This window comes from Boleophthalmus pectinirostris, unplaced genomic scaffold (assembly GCF_026225935.1).
Source record: "Boleophthalmus pectinirostris isolate CB_2022bp ecotype Guang Dong unplaced genomic scaffold, ASM2622593v1 HiC_scaffold_12, whole genome shotgun sequence".
In the NCBI taxonomy this organism is placed as follows: Eukaryota; Metazoa; Chordata; class Actinopteri; order Gobiiformes; family Gobiidae; genus Boleophthalmus; species Boleophthalmus pectinirostris.
In genome coordinates, this window is record NW_026571018.1 from 17,915,967 (window position 1) to 17,936,326 (window position 20,360).

At 37.5% G+C, this 20,360-nt stretch overlaps 2 protein-coding genes across 2 annotated transcripts in view; one reads left to right on the forward strand and one right to left on the reverse strand.

The window, feature by feature from the left end:
• mogat2 (monoacylglycerol O-acyltransferase 2) overlaps window positions 1–20,360 on the reverse strand; it is a 36,705-nt gene that overhangs the window by 11,498 nt on the left and 4,847 nt on the right. Inside the window, exons 2-3 of the mRNA XM_020930317.2 lie at window positions 19,676–19,907; window positions 15,880–16,006 (exon numbers count right to left, since the gene is read on the reverse strand). The gene's annotated coding sequence lies outside the window, so the exon portion shown is untranslated. The remainder of the gene's footprint in view (window positions 1–15,879; window positions 16,007–19,675; window positions 19,908–20,360) is intronic.
• Window positions 147–19,931, forward strand: map6a (microtubule-associated protein 6a). Its single transcript, XM_020930195.2, has 5 exons — window positions 147–853; window positions 11,269–11,479; window positions 12,914–13,128; window positions 17,873–17,983; window positions 19,787–19,931. The coding sequence occupies exons 1-5, from the start codon at window positions 147–149 to the stop codon at window positions 19,929–19,931; spliced, it is 1,389 nt and encodes a 462-aa protein (XP_020785854.2).

Here is a 20,360-nt window from a genome sequence, read left to right on the forward strand (position 1 = left end):
CAGTCACAATGGACATCTGACTCCAACCTCCAAGCTGACGCACGGACATCTTGTTTCTCTGTCAGTAGCCTATACGGATAGCGCGTTTTGCTGTAAACATTTAAAATCGGGTTTTGGTCCTCGGCTGTGCTCGCTCTCAGCTCACCATGGCCTGGCCCTGTATCACCAGGGCCTGCTGCATGGCCCGCTTCTGGAACCAGCTGGACAAGGCTGACATTGCGGTGCCTTTGGTCTTCACCAAGTACACGGATGTCTCCGAGATGCAGCACGTTCAGCTACAGCCGCAGCTGCAGCACCCTCCCCCGCCGAGAGTCGCCATAGAAACGCAGCCGTCTCGAGCGCATCCCCGCACGGCACGCGCAGGTACCCAGCGCAGGTGCTTCTCTGAGGAGCGCGTGTGCAGCTCCGTGATGCGCGAGGACTTTAAGCACTGGAAAGTGCGCCCGGAGCCGAGCTGTAAACCGAGGAACGAGTACCACGGACCGGAGACACCGTTCAACAGCGAAACACAGTACCAGAAGGACTTCAAGCCCTGGCCCATACCCAAAAGGTACGACCACCCCTGGATACCCAGACCAACCGCGACCATCTCCATTGGAGATGACCGCGCGCCCCACAGGTCAAGGCTCGCGAAGCATCAGGCGGCCAAGGACACCGGCGTAGAGAAAAGTGCTATTGCAGACCAGGTGCAAGAGAAACACCTTCTGCAGAGCCAGGAGCGTAAAACGCGCTCAGCAAAGCAGGAGGGGCAGAAGAAAGTGGGGCTAAAGGCGGAAGGAGAGGGCAAAGGCCGAGCGGCGGATGCAGTCAACAGGCAGATCAAACAGGAGCTCACAACGGGCAGCTCGTACAGGTGAGCGCGCACGTGCACAGCTGGCACAGGTGAGGTGCACTGCAGAGCCGCGTGCACTGGTCCCTGAGATACGAGGGGTCAGGGGTCATTCTGGGTCAGGGTGTGTGTGTGTGTGTGTATGTGTGTGTGTGATTTAGTTTGTGTTAAAATACATTCAGTTATGGTATCACAAAACAGGTCAAAATAATAATGTGGAATCATCAATATATTAGACCATATTATTCAACTTAAATGTGTTAATTTCACTGTGATTTTAGTTGTGTAAATATAACCTCATGTTTCTCAAACAACAAAAAGGCCAAACTACAAGTGGACGTCTGTGTTGATGTTTTGGTCCATGAAGCTAATCTCTGTTGTTCATTATGCAATATTTCCAGAATCCCAGGGGGTGAATGAATGTAACTTATGTAGCCTACGTCACAGTCCAAGTGATCAAGCCACTCAGGACTGTTATTGTTATTGACCATGATTAGGTTTTGTGAAAGTTTACTGAGTGTAAACAAAGACCTACAGCACATTAGACTGGGCTATCACTGAAGAAGTACAGAGCAAATTAAATAATGACATTAATGTTGGAGGACGAGGCTCTGTGGAGGAGGAAATACTCAGTTAAGCTGGTGGAGGCAAAACGGGTCAGCTGTGGGTCACGTCTGTCCTCTATGTGTGAGAGTATACTGTGTGGAAACTGAAGAGTACCATTTGGTTCACAGTTTTAGCAATAATCTGGACAATTTAAAGATGCACTATGTAACCTTTCTAATGGAAGCTGGTCTCCATAAAGACACCATTGCTTCACCTGAAATGTTCAGTATATCTAGTATCTTGCATTTATTCATTTGCTGGTGTTTTTATTCCTCAATCAATACTTTGAAAAATATTCAGAGATCTGACCTGTAACTTGGCCTGCTGCTATAACATGCTTGTCTCTAGAAATAGATACGTTTATTTCCATATACTGTGCATACTGTGGAACATTTCAGGCAAAGCAAGCTCTCCATGACGACAAGCAGGAGGCAGACTCTCCATCAGGAGTTACTTAATGCATTTTCCTTACATGACATTGCATAAGTATTGTATTGCTTTAGATACAAGGTGAGAGAACAAACTATATATAGTGTGGCAAACTGGCAATCCTTGATATCATTTAACATTTATTTATTTATTTGTTGTTTTTTTTATCAGGGACAAAGCACATAAAAAATTGTCCTACACAAAGAGGTTATATGTTTGTGCCAGGTGTGAAGGTTGTGCCAGGCAAGATTGCTGACTTCTACCTTCAGTCCCTGGACAGGCTGTTGTCATAAATGGCTTACATGCCAATCAAATACATGCAATCATTCATTCAGTCAATCAATAAGTAAAACTATAGCCCCCTTCGGTCTCAGTCTCCATATGCATATACTATTTACAGCTATTTTTTTACGGTTTAAAGATATTGTTTGGCCAGGCGTGTAAAACAATGGTTAGAAATTTTAAAAGTTAAAGGTGTATTGGATATCATTTATAGTGGAGGGTCCACCACCTGTTTGTGTTTTTGAGCAATAGACCTGTAGACCCGAGACAAGCAGGTAGCAGAGTCGGACCCTCCACCAGAAAAGTTGCGCAGTGCACTTTTAAGATAAGATGTAGGTACAATAGTAAGTACATATAATTTGAGTAAGCATATTTCCGGTAGAAGATGATATAAAAAAAGAAAAAAAAACAGATTCTGAGCACAGTGATCTTGCATTTCTTTTTGCACATGACTATCCCTAAAATGATCTTAAATAACAAATAACTCTCAGGGGGGTTTTAATGAGAACAAACCTCTGCATAGCACCTAAACAAAATGAAGGTATCCATAGTCACATCTAACCTTCAGTGCCAACTTGGGGCATATTTTCAAATGTCACGTTTTGCATGAGAATAAGTATAACACAGTAGCTGGGAGCTTTGTTACGGTGCTTTTTGTAGACGCCACTGCAGCTGTAAACGACAATGACTTTCTTTCTGTTGTGATTGTTCTATTTATGTGCATGATGCAGTCTCACAAAAGAATATTCAGACAATAATGGGAAATGTGTCAAATTTTATCATTTCAACTGCTTGGAAAGACGCCATTGTGGAGTTACATGTTAAAAGATATTTCGCAAATGTTCTCTTTCCGTTAAATAGTTGTATGATGGGAGCCAACTATATATAAATCTCACAGTACAATATTATCATGGTATTCATTTATGCTACTTTTTCCTTTTAAAATGCTAGGACATGATTTGGTATGTATCATTACTATAATAATGCAAATAATTATAAAAGTGCTTAATAACAGTTATTTCTTCATGTTGTCTGCACTGAAACAGCGCAAAGGATCATGGTCTATGTAGTCCCCTCCGTTTTTAGCTGTTACTGCAACAAAACAATACATTTAAGCAAACAAGGCTTTTAGTTTGATATATTGTGACAGCCCTGATATCACTGTGAGACTTTTGATGATAGAAAATCACAATATTTCAGTGATTATTATTATTATTACATCTCTATTTGTTATGTCTCACACAGTAATGAGTCTTTGTATTTTTTGTCATTTTCAGAGGATAGTCATTTTGTGTAAACTGTGAAGAGGCCAGTACATTTGGAGGGATTTATGATGATCCTCTTATGGAGTGTGCAGAGACTTGTGTTCATATGACAGCAGGCCATGAATGCACAAACACACCCTGCCTCTGTGAAGACAAAAACTGAAAAACCAAATCAAAAAAAGAACAAAAAAACCCCCAAAACTCTTATTAGTTATTATTTAGTTATCAGTTTCTCCAAGTAACACAAGTGAGAGTTTTGGCTAATAAAAGTGACAATCTGTGACCAAACTAATCCCTAAATCTCTGAGATCAGATCGCAGCTGACACCAGTCTTTAGAGATTAGTTTTCTGGTAGAACTAACAAATGTACATAATCTGATTAAAACTGAACGAAAACTTTAACTTTACTGTAGGTTTTATTTTGAATGAAACGAGATTTAGCTGAGAATCAAAGCAGTAATGTGATCACTAGTCAAAAAACCTTTAACATTTCCTTACACTGCTCTAATCTCCTTTTTGTATGTTTTATTTGTTTGGTTAACTCCCAATGGACAGCAGATGCAAATCAGTAATAGTATAGTAGCTATAATCTGTCTTTTTTTTCAGTATAAATGTAAATGTGCATTGTCCAAATAGTTAGTTAATTTGCGAATCAATAAATTAAATATAAAATAATACAGCAAATAAATAAATAAAAATAATTGTTGTCTGTTTTACGGCAACCTTGGCAACCTTACCAACCTAATTAACGTGATAATTTTATGCTTTACCTCTATTTTTGACACCACCAGGCCAAGTTACAGGTCAGATCTGTGGACAAGTGATCCCGCTCAAGGAGACAATACATGCTTTTCGAGCATTATAAACATGTCTATTTACAGTGTGTGCCATATATGGAATAGAGCGTCATCTAAATAAATAAATAAATAAATGAAAACAGAAATCAAATACTACTTCCAAACTGAAACATAAGCATACGTTGTCTGTCTTAGGGCAACCTTAGCAACCTAGTTAACGTGATCATCATTTTCTCCTTTACATCTATTTTTCATTAAAGCTACTTTCAATGGGGCTCCCGGGGGGGGCTGTTTAGTGCTGTAGTAGCTGATGGGTGATTTCCATCGGAGAAAGCGAAAGCAGGAAACAAGTCTTGCAGCTTGTGAGATAGAGACGAGGCCGGAGTATTGACCAGGAGCCAGGAGTGCACCCGCTGACACGCCAAGAAAAACTGTTCTGAGCTCAAACTGCTGTGAGTGGGCACATTGATTCTGTGGGCTACTCTACAAAAGGCCTGCCAGCTTTTGTCTCTGCTGGAGTAAGAAAAGGACTGCTACGCTCAGTAATAGTGACAAATGCGGCCTATGTAGTATACAGTGATGGGAAGTAACTAAATACATACACAGAAAATATGTATTCAGACACTTACAGCACAGTTCAGTACAGTCACTCTTTCATCTGGTGGTATTCAGAATAGAGTTACTTTTCTAAAAGGAATACATGGTGGTAAGGCAAGGCAAGTTTATTTGTATAGCACAATTCGTACACAAAGTAATTCAAAGTGCTTTACAGAATAAGAAATACATTAAAATCATAATAAAAACAAATCAAAACATAAATAATCATGAAGATTAAAATTAAAAAAGAGAGAAGAGTGCGAAATGAAAACCTTTCAGTTATATGCACAGTTAAACAGAAATGTTTTGAGTCTGGATTTAAACAGCGTCACAGAAGAGGCCTGTCTCACATGTTCAGGAAGACTGTTCCAGGTTTTAGCTGCATGAACCTGAAACGCTGACTCCCCTTGTTTAGTTCTGACTCTGGGCACCAGCAGGAGGCCGGTCCCTGAGGTCCTCAGAGTGCGAGATGGTTCATATGACACTAACATGTCACAGATGTACTGGTGGTACTTGGTGGTACACAACTACACAGTATTAAATTGTGGTGAAAAACACAGTTCTTCTTGTAGTGCGTGCATGGTTCTCTAACAAACGTGCATTTTAATATAAAGCTGTTATAATTTGTATTTTGAATTTTTTACACTTTAATTTAATGCAAATTGGGTGAATCTATTTTAACTATTCATTACACTAATTGAGCAAGGTAACAAAAAATACAAAATATATTTTAATTCTCTATACCAGTGTTTCCCAAACTTTTTTTGTGGGACCCATATTTTAAAAGTCACAAACCTTTGCGACCCAAGTCAATAGACATTATTCGTAAATCACAAAATAAAGGTGGATTTGACTATTATTGAACATTAATGAGGATATTTTATTGTTGACTGAGTGATCGTGTCTCTCTGAACAATTAGTATTACTCAAGTTTTAAACAATGAAAAACATCATTGAATCAGCAATAAAATAAGTTGCCTATTTGGACTTTAAATGTAGCTCAATTCAGTTTCTTTTCAATATTCTACTGAACCAGCAATATTGGAACTAAATAGTCAGAAGGACTGTATATTGCAGACCTACATGGAGATCGTGACGAGGCAATCTCTTGCAACTCACCTGAAGGTCACGACACAGTCTTTGGGAAACAATTCTCTATACTATAACTACATACATTTTCAAAATATTCTTCTTATCACTGGCCGTATATCAGGCTCCAATGATTCAAAACAAGACCCAATCACTGTTCCTACACTTTAATATAATCAGTGATGGGAAAAAGAAAATGTGTTTAGTTACAGAATACTGAATACCATTACACCCAGTTGCATTTAAATTATAGTGTGAAAAACATGACATACAATTACAAACAGCTTTATTTTTGCTGCTCTGTTTGTTGTGCATTAATTTAGAGATGAAAAATACATTCTAAAGCCAAAAAGCCAAAAACCAAAATACTGTAATGTTTTCCTTTTAATTTAGGAAAGAAAGTGGAGTAAGTAAAAACTGAACTGTACCTGAATACAATTACTTACAATATGCATTTTTGGTACATGTATTCAGTTACTTCCCACCACTGAGACACCGATGGAGCCATGTAATTGAATACTGAACAGATGTTAATGCAGGGTAATCTAATCTGTAACTATATTTTCAAATGATTCTTCCTGTTATTTGTTGTGGTATATCTAGCTCCAACGTTAAGGTACAATACCAAGACCACATCACTGTTCCTCCCCTTTAGCACAACCTCTCAGCAGGGCCAGCTGTCCAGCCTCTCTCACAGGAACCTCAGGGACGCCATATATAAACTAGTAGAAGTATAGGTAAAATGGAATAAGCTTGTTTTGAATGTTTTTAGATTTTTTTCCATATAAGAATATTTGTCATATATTTTCCATCAGATTCTTTCTCACATTCACAAGTCAGTTTTATAAGTATGAATTTACTCTTCCCTGGTAATGCTAAAAATAAGAGCAGGTGATAGGGATGATGATTTTATCTGACAAAAACAGCTCTTTAGGCAAAACAAAATCAGCAGATATGCATGTGATACTCGACTATGAGACCAGCTACTCCTTATGGAAATATAAATAAATATATTCTAAACAATAATATTAACATAACATAACATTTTCAATTAAACAATTTCTCAGAGCAGATTAATTAATTTACATATTCTTCTAGTTTAAGTCATGATGTCAGGTTTGTAGATGCGGGATGGAAAAGGAGAACATGGATCTAGTCTACAGTCATTCTATTCATTCATTTATGTTTGCGGATAGAGAGTCAGCAAAAAATGTGGCGTTGTGGACATCGCATTGCTTTTACTGCATTACATTTTCAAACACTAAGCAAAAGAACCTACAACTGCAATAAATTCAGACACATTCCCTGTCGTATCTTGTGCTCTGTTCCACCTGACTGACCTTAACTGGAGTCAGTGCTGCAGTGTTGTACAGTCCAAACCACCATCCAACATTATCCACCTCCTGGGGACTCTGTGCATGGAGACGATGTTTTCAGGAGATGAATGGAGCAGTCCCTATGAAACTGAAAGTGCATGACTGCTTTTCATGTTTTTCTAATTGTTACTTAGCATGTGGTAAATATTATTATAGTTTTAGTGGCAGTTTATGGAAAAAAGTTGAAAAGAAGCACAAAAAATTATAAAAATATAGGAAGTAGATGTGAGTTGGAAACAGAATAACTCTATCCTCCAATTTCATCCTTCAATTTCATAACAATTTACACAAAAGGAAGGCATTTTTCTTGACAGTTTAAAGATTCATACAACAAAATAAAAGTTCTCATTTGGTTTTTATCTAATCTTAACTCTTGGGACATTTTCGCCCTTGTTAACATTGTGGTTCATAGGTAACAGTTTTAAAATTACATCTGTGCATGTCGTAACTGCTGCTGTCGTAACCAGACAGTAAAATGATAAACTTCACCAAAATTTCAAAACTAGAAAAAAACTATGTATGATTTTTTTTTTGTAAAACCTTGGATATAATTAGTTTAAGTATATTTTTAGGGAAATTAGTACTATAACCTGTCACATGCACTGTCACTGTAAAGGCGCATTGTGTAACTTTTCTAGTGGAGAATCTGTCACACAGGTATGACATTAAACAGCTCTACATTACATTTATTAAATTACAAGTGGTTTTATAGCTCAAAAATACCTAAAAAAAAAAAAAACAGGCATTATGAGAGTGAGCGGGGTTGCCTCTCCACAGATCTGACCTGTAACTTGGTCTGGTTTGGCCTCCATGTCGACAGAAAGATTTAATACCAAACTGTGAAATACTCCAGACTAAGCAATAACATCTCCATGGAGAAACGCAGACGAACCCTCCACCAAAAAAGTTACACAATGCACCTTTAAGTCCTATTGCATCCCCTTCTTTAGAGATTTGAAGACTACACCTATATTTTATACATTACAGTTATCCTTATAAATGTTTTGTGTTGAGAGTACCAAGCACAGTTCGATCCTGAGACACTGTGTTATTGTTGCTGGGTCATATGTGGATGAATAGCAGCTATGTCACAGTACAGTTGGATGTTTGGTGTGGTGCTCTCACAGTCTGCCTCTGTCTGTGTGTTGTGGGGTCATGTGGTTATACTTTGCGCCTTTGGCCTTGGACATTGTTGTATAAGCTTCCCTTGGATTGGTGCGTCTTGGCCCCAGTGCAGCAAGTGAAAGTGGACTTGGTACTGTTATGTAATTGCCTCTGTTGTGTACCATTGTGGGTATGCGCGAAACAGCCACCAGTGTTTGTATAATAGGCCTAAATATTTACTCAACACAATATAATACAGTAGATGGGGTACATGTTTATAGGCAGAGGTATGCCACCTGCTTGTCTCCATGGAGATGTTAATGCTTTGTCTTGAAAGTTCCACAGTATGGTATTTAAAGGTCCTATACTGTACAAAACTAACAATTGTGAGATTTAAGCCATGTTATAATGTTGTTACCTCATCAAAAACATACCTGGACTTGTGTTTTGTTTTATTCGCACATTGCAGTAAATCCTGGATTATTAGGATGTCTGCATCCCTAAAGATCAAAATGCTCTGTTCCAATTTGTGATGTCATGAAGAGGTGGTTTTCAAGCTTGCAGCTCCTTTTACCTTTTTTCATTAGAGATTGGCAATTCCAGTGCTGAAATAATCCAAATGATTCTAGTGAAGGTGTATAAAGTTTAAAAACACACCACTTCCTGTATTACCCCATGACATCACAAGGTGGACCAGGATGTTTTCTGTTTGAGAGAAGAAAACAGCCTGTGTGAATGAAGCAAAACACAACTCCAGGTATGTTTTTGATGAGGAAACAACATTATAACATGGATCAGAAGATGGCATAATATCAGCTCTATCATTTCTTTAATATCTCCATGGAGACAATCTAATGACACCGCCAGGTCAAGTCTGTGGAGAAGTACCCCCGCTCATAGAGAGAATGCATGTTTTTCAAGATAGTTTTGAACAATATAAATATGTGCACTTAAAATGTGTGTCATATGTGGAATATTCCAGACAAAGCATCCTCTCCGAGCAGGTAGCAGACCCCCACTCGTCCTCCCACATCAGAAAGGTTTCATAGTATGCCTTTAAATAAGTAAGGACATTTAAGTTCTATTCATTTTATTCATAAATTCAATTACATGTTCGACATGCTGTAAATGCCACTTGAAGTGATTAACTGTAATATTAATGTAATCACCCATGCTAAAACTTGCCATTAGTAATCTGTCATTGGCTGTTTACAGTTTTCTCTCCGAGTACTGACCATCACTATAAAACTGTATGTTTAGAGATATTCTTCTAAAAATTACAAACAAATGGTAAATCTCAAACAGGTGGATGCATGGGTCCTAAAACACTATTAATGTTGTTTCCTCATCATAAACATGCCTGGACTTGTGTTTTGTTTCATGAACACATTTAACACACAAACCCTGCACATTTATGCTTCAAGAGTTCTTCTCTCAAACAGAAAACACTGTGTTCCACCTTGTGATGTCATGTGGAAATATAGAAAATGCTCCACTGTGTTTTTAAACTCTATTCACTCTCATTAGAATCATTTGGATAATTCAGCCCTGGAATTTCCAATCTCTACTAAAGAAACGGTAAAAGGTAACTGTTAACTTGAAAACTGCTGCTGAAACAGAGCATTTTGAGCATTTTGGAGATGTAGACAGACAAATAATACAAGATTACTCAAAGATGATGTGATGTGAAAGAAACAAAACACAACTCCAGGTAATTTTGTGATGCCGTAACAACATTATAACACGGCTTAAAACTCACAAGAGTCAGTTTTGCAAAATATAGGACTTTTAATGAGCTAGCATCAAAGTTATCAGAATATATTTTGATGTCCTACTGTTTATTTCATTTGTAAGTGGTTTGGGGTTTGTTGTGATTCAGTCGTAGGCACAGGGGAAGGTATGCTGTTTGTAGACTGCTTATGTTTGTGAAGAGTAATTGGTCCATTTTTGTTGACAAATTAGCTATATATCTGAGAAATGTGCAAAGCTATGAAATGTGTTGTTTCATAAAAAAGGTAATTTACAAGAAGAAATGGCCAAACAGCAGTTATTTACAATCCTTTGGTGCCTAAAATAAAAACGTAATAGTCAATGGGATGATTTATGGGGTGGGAGAAACTGATTGGAGCATTGTAGCATCATTCATCTGAGCATGACCTTCAGAACTGCAGAACTGCTGAATGTCTCATGGTGCGGGCAGAGCTCCACCCCCTTGTTATCGCTTCTGTACAATTCTGTTCTCTGGTAAAATGGCACAGAACACAAATATATGAACACTGATACTGAGTTCTTAATATTCATGCTGCTTTAAATAAACAATTAAATTAATTCCACCTTGAGAATGTTCAAAGCAGGACTGTACGTGTTAGTGCTGGGATGGGAGACTGCAGGGAAAACCAGATGCTTCAGTGGGGAGGCAGTGCTTCTAGTAGTGCATGCTGTTGTTGTGTCCTTAGGCAAGACACTACCCACATTGCCTAGTATGAAAGTGGTGTGTGCAAGTGCTGGTGATGGTCAGAGGAGCAGATGGGACAGATTAGCTTCACTTCAGCCAGTCTGCTCCAGGGCAGCTGTGGTTACAGATGTATCTTACCACTACAGAGTGTGAAGTGAAGGAATAATGCAATTGAAGGCACTTTGCGTGTCTTGAAATGCACTGTATAAATCCAATTAGAGGTCAGCAATATTGACAGAAATTAATATCCCGGGTATTTATTTTATTCTTGAATGGCTTATTTCACAGCCTTTTTAAAAAAATTTCTAGAGATAAAACACTGAATATTCAAATTTTGCATCCCCAAAACAACAACTGCAATACATATTTCCACCTCCCACCTCTAAATCCAGTGCATAATTATGATCATTATTAACTGCAATACTTTATGCTTGTACAGAACTGAATTCAAGGCTTACAAAGATGTCAAACCAGCAAAGATGATCCGGGCCAAGTCCCAGTACCTCCCTCCAGACGAGAAGACGAGCCTGGAGACGAGCTACAGCGCCACGTTCAAAGCCACACCCCTCCAGCCCGCTGACAACAAGGCCCAGGAGAGGAGGAGAATACGCAGTTTGTACAGCGAGCCTTATATAGACCACACTAAACAGGTAAGACCCCCTCGCCAAGCTCACATCACCTCACCTGTACAATGGTGTTTTATAGACCCTTTAAAAGTTTGTAAATAAATACATTCTAAATTATGGAATGGAGACAGATGGAGGTAAAAGTAAAGTGGAAAGCAATGCAATTTCAACTGAGAAATTGGGATTAACCAGAGGAAATCATATAGTAAAAAAGTGGTTTTGGTTAGCACTCAAGCCTCACAGCAAGAAGGTTCTGGGTTTGACTCCCGGACCACCAGGGAATTTCTGTGTGGCGTTTGCACCATAGGTAACATTCACCAGCTAAGACAGTCCTGACCAAGCCTGATTCATCAGCTAGTTTCACTTCATGGAAACCGGCTGGCCTCGCAGCATTAGGATTCGTTCACTCGACGGTAGGCGGGTATTTTTTTATTTAACCAATCGCTGCTATTTGGTTGTGAAGTATGTAATGCGCCGCTAACGGGGCTAACTGGTATATTAAGCTTTTTCCAAATCCCATAGGAAGAAGGGCAATAACGTCTTTCCCCTTGATAAAATTCACCAAACATTCTCTTTGTTCCGGCTTTAAATCCTCGATCTTGGGAATCGTTGCCAACACAGAATGTATGACTCTTCGCTGATTGGCTGGTGCCCGGACTTGCACTTCTGGGGTTCTTACAAACTGTCTAGTGTATTCCGATTCCTGACCTCGTCGCTGGAGAGAAATTAAATTGAGTGGAGGCACTAGGTGGCGCCAGCCTGGCTTGTCCTGACCACGCTTGGTTCAAGATCTCAAGATGGGTCCCCTGACAGGTTGCTCAAAGGATGGGTCAAACACAGAAGACAGATTTTCCTACGTGGACAATAACCTTGACTTGAAAAATGCGCTATGTAACTTTTTGGCTGGAGGTCCATCACCTGTTTGTTTCTATGGATATGTCATTGCTCTGCCTGGAATGTTTCATAGTATGACATTAAACCTTTTTATCTTCATGGAGACCAAACCAAACCAAGTTACAGGTTAGATCAGTGAAGCAGCAACTTCTCATTCTCAATCACAATCAGAATGTCGGTTTTTCTAAGTATTTTGGAGCAATAAAACCACCTGTAATTGAATAAATGTAAGGTAGAGCTGTTTAATGCCATACTGTGGAGCATTCCAAGCAGAGTAATTTCATATCCATAGAAACAAGAAGGTGACGGACCCCAACCAAAAAGTTGTATGGTGCACCTTTAACCTTTAAAACCTGTTTTTCATCCTCTGTGATGGACGAGCCTGGACATTCAAAACTGTTGCTTATCTTTATTATAAAGTAAATCCATCTATTTCAGTTTACCTCCTGTTATCTCCATTCTGTAATTTTGAACACTCTGCCAATTTAACATTTTAAAGTGTCTATAATCACTTTCACTTAACACACAGCCCACAATCTCACCCACACTATCCACCGTTCTTAGTTCGACAGGTATAGCTCTCCTCGCTCCAAACCCAAAAAGTCTGGAGTCACAGCCGCCGCGGGCCAGAGCAAACCGGTGAAGAAGCCCAAAGATAAACAGAGCGCTGCAGGGAGGGGCACCAAGAAGACTGCCTCAGAGAACAAGCCAGACCGGCCAGCAGGGGGCGACAAGGAGAAAAGTAAAGAGATCAACAACAAACTGGCTGAGGCAAAAGAGTAAAATCATTTAGCACTACTTTTTTATTTATCAATTTGAGGGAAACGCAATAACAGAGGCTGCAAAATGATCTTTTCTTTCTGTTCTTTCCTCTGTAACTTTTGTATCAGGGCTGCACGATATTGACAAAGATTATGGCCATTATAAAGCTTTTAATAAACTTGCAGAAGTACATTCCTTTAAAATAGGCAAAAAATACTCAACAAAACTGTAATGCGATATCAGCAATATATGTTTTGACACGATAATTTCCATTATATTGAAACAAAAATGTGCATACCTTAATTAACTAATGAGGCTTTGTCTTATTTACAACTTAGTAGACAAAACCAAGATTAAATCAAAGAAAAGATAATTTACCTTTTTAACATTTTCATTTGAATAACTATACTATTTCTGTCAGCTGGAGAATCTTGGTCATATTGCAATATATTTAGTTTGTTGCAACGCTGATTATTGTATTAGCCAATATTTCAATCCACAATTTTTGTACACAGCAAAAAGAAGAGTGTTAAAATTGACTCTCACAGAATACATTTTTATGTTTTCTCAGGGTTTATATGAGTCCAATCTGTTCTAGAGTTAATTTAACATTTTTTGAAAGGTTATTCAAGTAACACTGGACCAAAGTTCCTGTTTTACCCTGAAATCAAGAATTATATTAATGTTTTGAGAGCAAACAGATAACACTTTGTAGATTTATCCTGATTTAACTGAACATCACACAGTTTTATTTTTACACTTTGAATCAGTTTTGTACATAAATTCATCTTAAATTAACTAAAACAAACTGGTCTTCTGGTGGTTGGTGGGAGCTGCCAAATTAACACTAAGGGATGTTAAATGAACACTAGGGGTAGTTGAATTTACTTCAGTCATTTCAACTCTGGCAAATAACCCCAACTCGAACTCACATTTTACTTTCAAATAGTTTAAATAACACTTTTTGAGTTAAAAACAACCCTGAAATATTTTACCCTGAAATTTTAATACTCCAGTTTTTGCTGTGTATCGCACGATTTATAAATAAGACTGTGCATAATAACAATGTAAGGCAAAATAATAAACTAAATACATAAATACAGAACAATAAAAACAGCAGACGGTACTGCAATATCAATACTTATATCGTGCAGTCCAATCGTGTATCCACTCATCTTCTGTCTACTCTCTCTACCTCTCGGCTAACTTTGTATGTTACAAAGATTTTGGGGTTTTAGACATGACATTTGCCATTGTAACGAGTGGGCGCGAGCGTCTCTGTTCTCCCACCCGCCTCCACCACGCAGGCTTCCATCTTGTGGTTGCCACGGTTACGGGCTGCCTGGCTAACCAATAGATGTCTCTTCTAGATGCATGTGCCCATTGACAAGCAATTTGGCTTTGATCAACTGTGCAGATTGCTTCGTTTGGGTTTTATCAAGGATTTTAGTATTGGCATATAGAAAAGGATTATTGTCACAAAGACGACATCAAAATTTGAAAATCTTTGATAAATGTCCTGCTTGGGTATCCATAAATGCTTGTATCTGCTCTGTATGCTTTTTTGCAACTGTACTCATAAGTCTGTGTGGAATTTCTTAGCCAATCACAAAGCTTTGTTCACTGTGAAAATGTCTCATCTATTATTGCACTTTTTTGTCATGTACAGTTTTAGTTTGAAGAATTTTCTGGATACCTTTTTGTCCCAGTCACCATGTAAAACAAGTGGTGTTTCGGTCCATGTGAGACCATTTTGAAACACTTAATCTGTTGCCAAGAAACCATCTGGGCCATTCTGAAGTTAAAACATTAAAATAATTATTTGCATATATGTGGTGCTTGTACTGGATAAATCGTCTATGTAACTTTTCTAGTGGATGTTCCAGCACCTGAAATATTTGATGCTTTTCCTAGAATGCTCCACAGTATGCTGTTAAACCTGCCTGTCTGCCACATTTTTCCAAGGGATTTCTTAGAAGTAAAAGACTTGTAATTGAATGAATACATGCAGGACAGATACGTTTAATGCCATACTTTACTCTTTCCAAGCCAAGCAATAACATCCATATTCAAGCAGGTGTTGGACCCTCAGCCAGAAAGGTTACAGAGTGCATCATTAATATTTTAGTTTGGAGAATCAAGATCAAGAAGAAACTGTGTAGCAGTGCAGTTACTTCTAAATAACAATCCCTCAAAACAGACTGCTATATTTAGATTTTCATTTTGGTCAAAGCCCCTTCCTAAAACACAGCTCGTCACAGATAAAAGTGACAACACTGCCATAGACATAATGAATAGATATGTACTATAAAGTGTATGTATAAATAGCTATTTTTCACAAGACACTTAAGAATAAGCTAAAACTATGTAATCTTCTAACGTTAATATGCAATGCTCTGTTGCAGCTAATGACCATTCTGTTTGTTTATATTAAGTTGGTTAGTACATGATTTAAGTAAGTATGTTTGTAGACCGTTACTGTTATAAGTGAAAAGACTGTAATCACTAAGTTATTCCTAATTACATAAAAAATACATTTTTATTACTGAACTATGTATCAGAAAAGATTACTAAGCCAAATTTTTGGTTACATCTCATTCTGTATATAATTCAATGTGGGCATACTATTTTCATGGGTCATTTCTCATTCAAATTAAAATTCAGAGGTCATCTTTTTTTCTATAATTTTAAAAGTGCTATGTTTTTGGAGTTTGTTTATAATCCATCCATAGTTGTCACGAGTTCTCATGAGTGTGCACCATGCATACCTGACAGTGTATATGAGCTCTGCCCTCCATGTCCACTGGGTGACTGCGTCCTCTGTTGTCTGAATCAGTGGTTCCTCCTCCATGTTGTAGTCGCTGAGCACATGGTCCATCTCTTGTATTTTGCAGCCTTTTGTTGGGGAACAGTAAATGTAAACTTAACTTAAAGTGCATATGACAGGTTTTCATGTTTTTGTAGTTATTAATGGGTTTGGTGATGTAGTAACTGTTGTAAATATGTATTGTAGTTTTACATCAGTTAAGTGACGTGTGGGGAAAAAAGTTGAGAAGAAATGTACAAAAATACAGGAAGTAGTGGTGAGTTTTAAACCGAGATACCTCTACCAACATTATCAATACAGAAAATTCTATCCAGGGGACAATTTACACGCAATGACAACATTTTTCTGACAGTTTAAATGTTAAATTTACAAAATAAAAGTGTTGTTATTTATTTGTATTAGTCTAATCATACATATTGTGTAATTTAGACAAGTTTTGGCCCTTGTTTACAGTATGGTTGCTAGATAAATTTTATGGAGCTACCTTTACATATGTTATATTTGCTGCCCATGTCCAACCAGAAAGTAAAATTATACTCTTCACCAAAATAAAAAAGAAAATAGAAAAAATAGGCAAACATTTGAGTAAATCTTAACTATAATTATATTAACTGTTTTATTAAAATGAGTGGTCTAACCTGTCATATGCACTTTAACTTAGCCCATTATTAAACTGGTGCTATTTCTGTGACAATAAGGATAGAAGGTTTGGCTTAGTAAGTTAATGTAATGGGCACTGAATATATAATAATTGACTGTGACGTATTTGTGTTGCTATCTGCTTGCTCATATTTAAAGAAACAGATAAATAAATGCAAGAAGCAGAAAAGATATATTGTCTTGATTTATTATTATTTTTAATTGTTTTGTTGAGAGTAAAGGAGGGTTAGTGGTTGCAGGTATCTGTCAGTGTTTTCTGTCAATCTGTTTTTAAATAGACAAAAACAATTACTTCAATCCACATGGAAGAGAATTGTGCTCTCACGACTTTCTACTCATTAAAGCCTGCGCCGCCTTCTGCCATGAGTTCTGACATCCAGGTCATACATGTTGCTTGTTTGGATCATTTTATAATAGAGCTGGGCACCAAAAAAAATTAAATAAAAATTGCAAATGAACACAAAAAGTCACAAATCTTGAAAGTCTGAGGCCTGTCACAGTAATTACTATATCAATTTGTCGTTCAATATATGAAAGATGGAACAATATATTTTGGGACTCAATATTTTATATTTATCATACTCATATTTTGTTGCAATAGTAGGGAGGATTCTATTTTTATGTAATACAGATACAGATACAAAATTTGAGCTGTAGAGGGATGAAAAAGTAACTTTCAGGACTAATTATTGGTTCATTCTGTTATTTATTTGTTGTAGCTCATACAATTTAATGATGCTGTATTTAAAAAAATGGTTTATTGGGATTATCCTGCTTTATTTTTATTATATCAGTAGCAAATGTAGTTTCAATATTATCATTCAACATGATATCCCTCTCTAGTAATATATCGTGCTTCAAAACTTGTTATTGTTATAGGCCTATTTTTAGTGACAGAGGATCACCTGTAGACTTCTCAATAAAAAATATCACTGACAATTTGAAATGACTGATCTCGATTCAAATTCGATAAACTACCCTGCCCAACTATCCAATATATTGATTTAAGTTCACTTTAAAGTCCTTCACTGGCCACATGTATGGAAAATGGATGTGTAGACACTGATTTCAGAACAAGATGTCATGTGCTTCTTATTCTCATTTACGTATATGCAACCGTGCATTGCTTCTTTATGTACAAGCATTCACTTTCTAATGCTGTGATCATTTGTTCCTCTCACTCAACTACAATGCATTATAACAGTCGTGGTATATTATTATAAATGTTTAAAGTTTGATGTTTGCTAATGAGTGGCCTTCTGATTCATTTGAAGGGTTGTGCTAAAACAGTACCACTACATACAACTCTGCCAGCCAATCCGAGATATAGGCTGGGTGCAGACTCTTAAACAACACCTGTGGGGCTGTGCTCTTCCTGATCCCAGGTAACAGCAAAAAACTGAGAGCTACAAACGCCAGTCATATTCATACATGTTGTGCTTTCATTTTGGGTTAATTGTTTGTATTAGAGTAATAAGTTTTTATTTGAAAGCACCATATTCTCTAGTCTATACTCATCAGGTGGTACTTCCTTGTATTTCTCTTCCATATGGACACTCTAGGCTGCCTGAAGCCACAACCAATACATAAAGGCTCTTTAAGACAAACGTTCTTAAAGAGACAGTTTTTGTTCAGTCATCCACACTTTTGCACAACTGCATGATTATAAAATACAGTAAGAGTGAAGGTCAAAAAAGGCTTTTGAATGTAAATTCTGCATTTCCATTTTGTCATATTATTTAAAGGTCCTATATTACGCAAAATTGACTCTTGTGAGCTTTTATGTTACAATGTTGTTACCTCATCAAAACATACCTAGAGTTGTTTTTTGTTTCATTCACACATGTTTAAGTAACCCTTTATTATTAGTCTGTATACATCTCCAAAGAGTGAAATGCTCTGTTCCACCTTGTGATGTCTTCAATTTCACTTACAAGCTTTTGTTTAGTAGAGATTGGCAATACCACAGTTGTAATTATTCTAATGAAGGTGAATGGACCAATGAGGTTTATTTGGTCTTCCGATATTTTATGTTATTAGGTTCTTTTTTCAGACCAAGAGTTTGTTTTCTTTTTTCATATCACAGCAACATCACGTGAGCACTCTGAGGAAGACCGCTTGTGAGCAGTCAAAACTGTCAGGTATGAAAACAAACTCTTGGTCTAAAAAAAGAATCTAATAACACAGAAGGCGTATGGAGTTTAAAATCACAGTGGAGCACTTCTTGTATTACCACGTGTATTGCAAGGTGGAGTGTTTTCTGTTTAAGCGAAGAACTCAGCCTAAAAATTCAGGGTTTGTGTGTTAAACATGTGTGAATGAAGCAAAACACAGCCCCAGGTATGTTTTTTCGAGATGAGGAAACAACATTATAACATAGATGAGAAAATAGCGTAATATCGGCCCTTTAATATAGAAGGAACCAGGGATGCAACAATACAGTTTTCTCACGATTTGATACGTACCGATACATTTGTCATGATATTTCAATACATTTTAGGCCTCAGAAGAACTAAACTCTATGATTCTTTATAGTGATTATCAATTAAATTAAATTTGTCTGTTTGGATGCAGCAGAGTGAGGCCTTTATGAAGCTTTTTTTTTTTTTTTTTTTTTGCATATCTGGGAAAATATGGCATGTGCATATTGAGTCACTCTTGTACATTATATCGAGTATTGTTGCATCCCTAGAAGGAACTATACCCTGTGTTTATTTGTATCACTTTTGGCATGCTTACAGTGTTTTCTGTTTGAACTGCAACATTTGTATAAGATAGATTCAGTAAATACTGTTTTTCATGGAAGGTAAGTATCAAATTTGCTCCTGAGAATTTAAATATGGCTGTTTTGTGCAAGTCTTTTTGAACACCCCGTGACCCTCATTTCACTAATGGACTGTCAATCTGCACAGTCACAGTGAGTAAATATTGACCAGTGGGCTTAACTCAATCAATAACTTACATTGATCTAACACAAACATCTGCTGTAACTGTATATTTATGTTATTTTCCTTTTCTAACCACTGTATATTTGTCTGTTGTAAAAAGAATGAGTGGTCACAGGGTGCTCCGCTTACCAGTCCAATGATTGAGTTTTGGCCTGGGAGAACGTCCCTCATCACATCTCTCTCTCTTTCTGTGTCTCTTCTTCTCTTCTTCCGCTGTCTTAACGATGTGCTGCCCCCTAGAGATGTTAAGGAAGATGTTCTCGGATCCGGTGATCGTCATTCCCCGAGTTCTGCTGGAGGAGAACCACACCAACCACTGCTGGACCGATCGGAGCCTCGGAGGAGCAGTGTACGCTTCGCCCTAGATGTCAAACAGACAGACTAGTCACTATAGCACAGAGACTACTGCTCTCAGTACAAGATTTGGTAACACTTTATAATAACTACACTTTTAATAGCCTTAATATAGCATGAAACAGATTTAATTCATAATAAACAAATAGCATATTAAGTGCTTATTAAAGATTCAGATTTTGTAGCTACATTAAAGCCCTTGGTAAGGTGAACTGTGTAAAATTTCTAGTGAAGGGTCCGCCAACTGCTTCTCTCCATTGAGCTGTTACTGCTCTTTGCCTGGAATATTCCACAGTAAAGCATTAAACTCATCTATCTCCATGCCGATAAGCAGAAGTGAAACTAGGGCTAGATACAGGTCAGATCTGTGGAGAGGCGTCTCAATCAATGTATGGGTCATTCCGCTTTAATTCACCCAAAAAATTTTCTATTTTTTTTGCGTGGTCGCCGAATTTCAAAT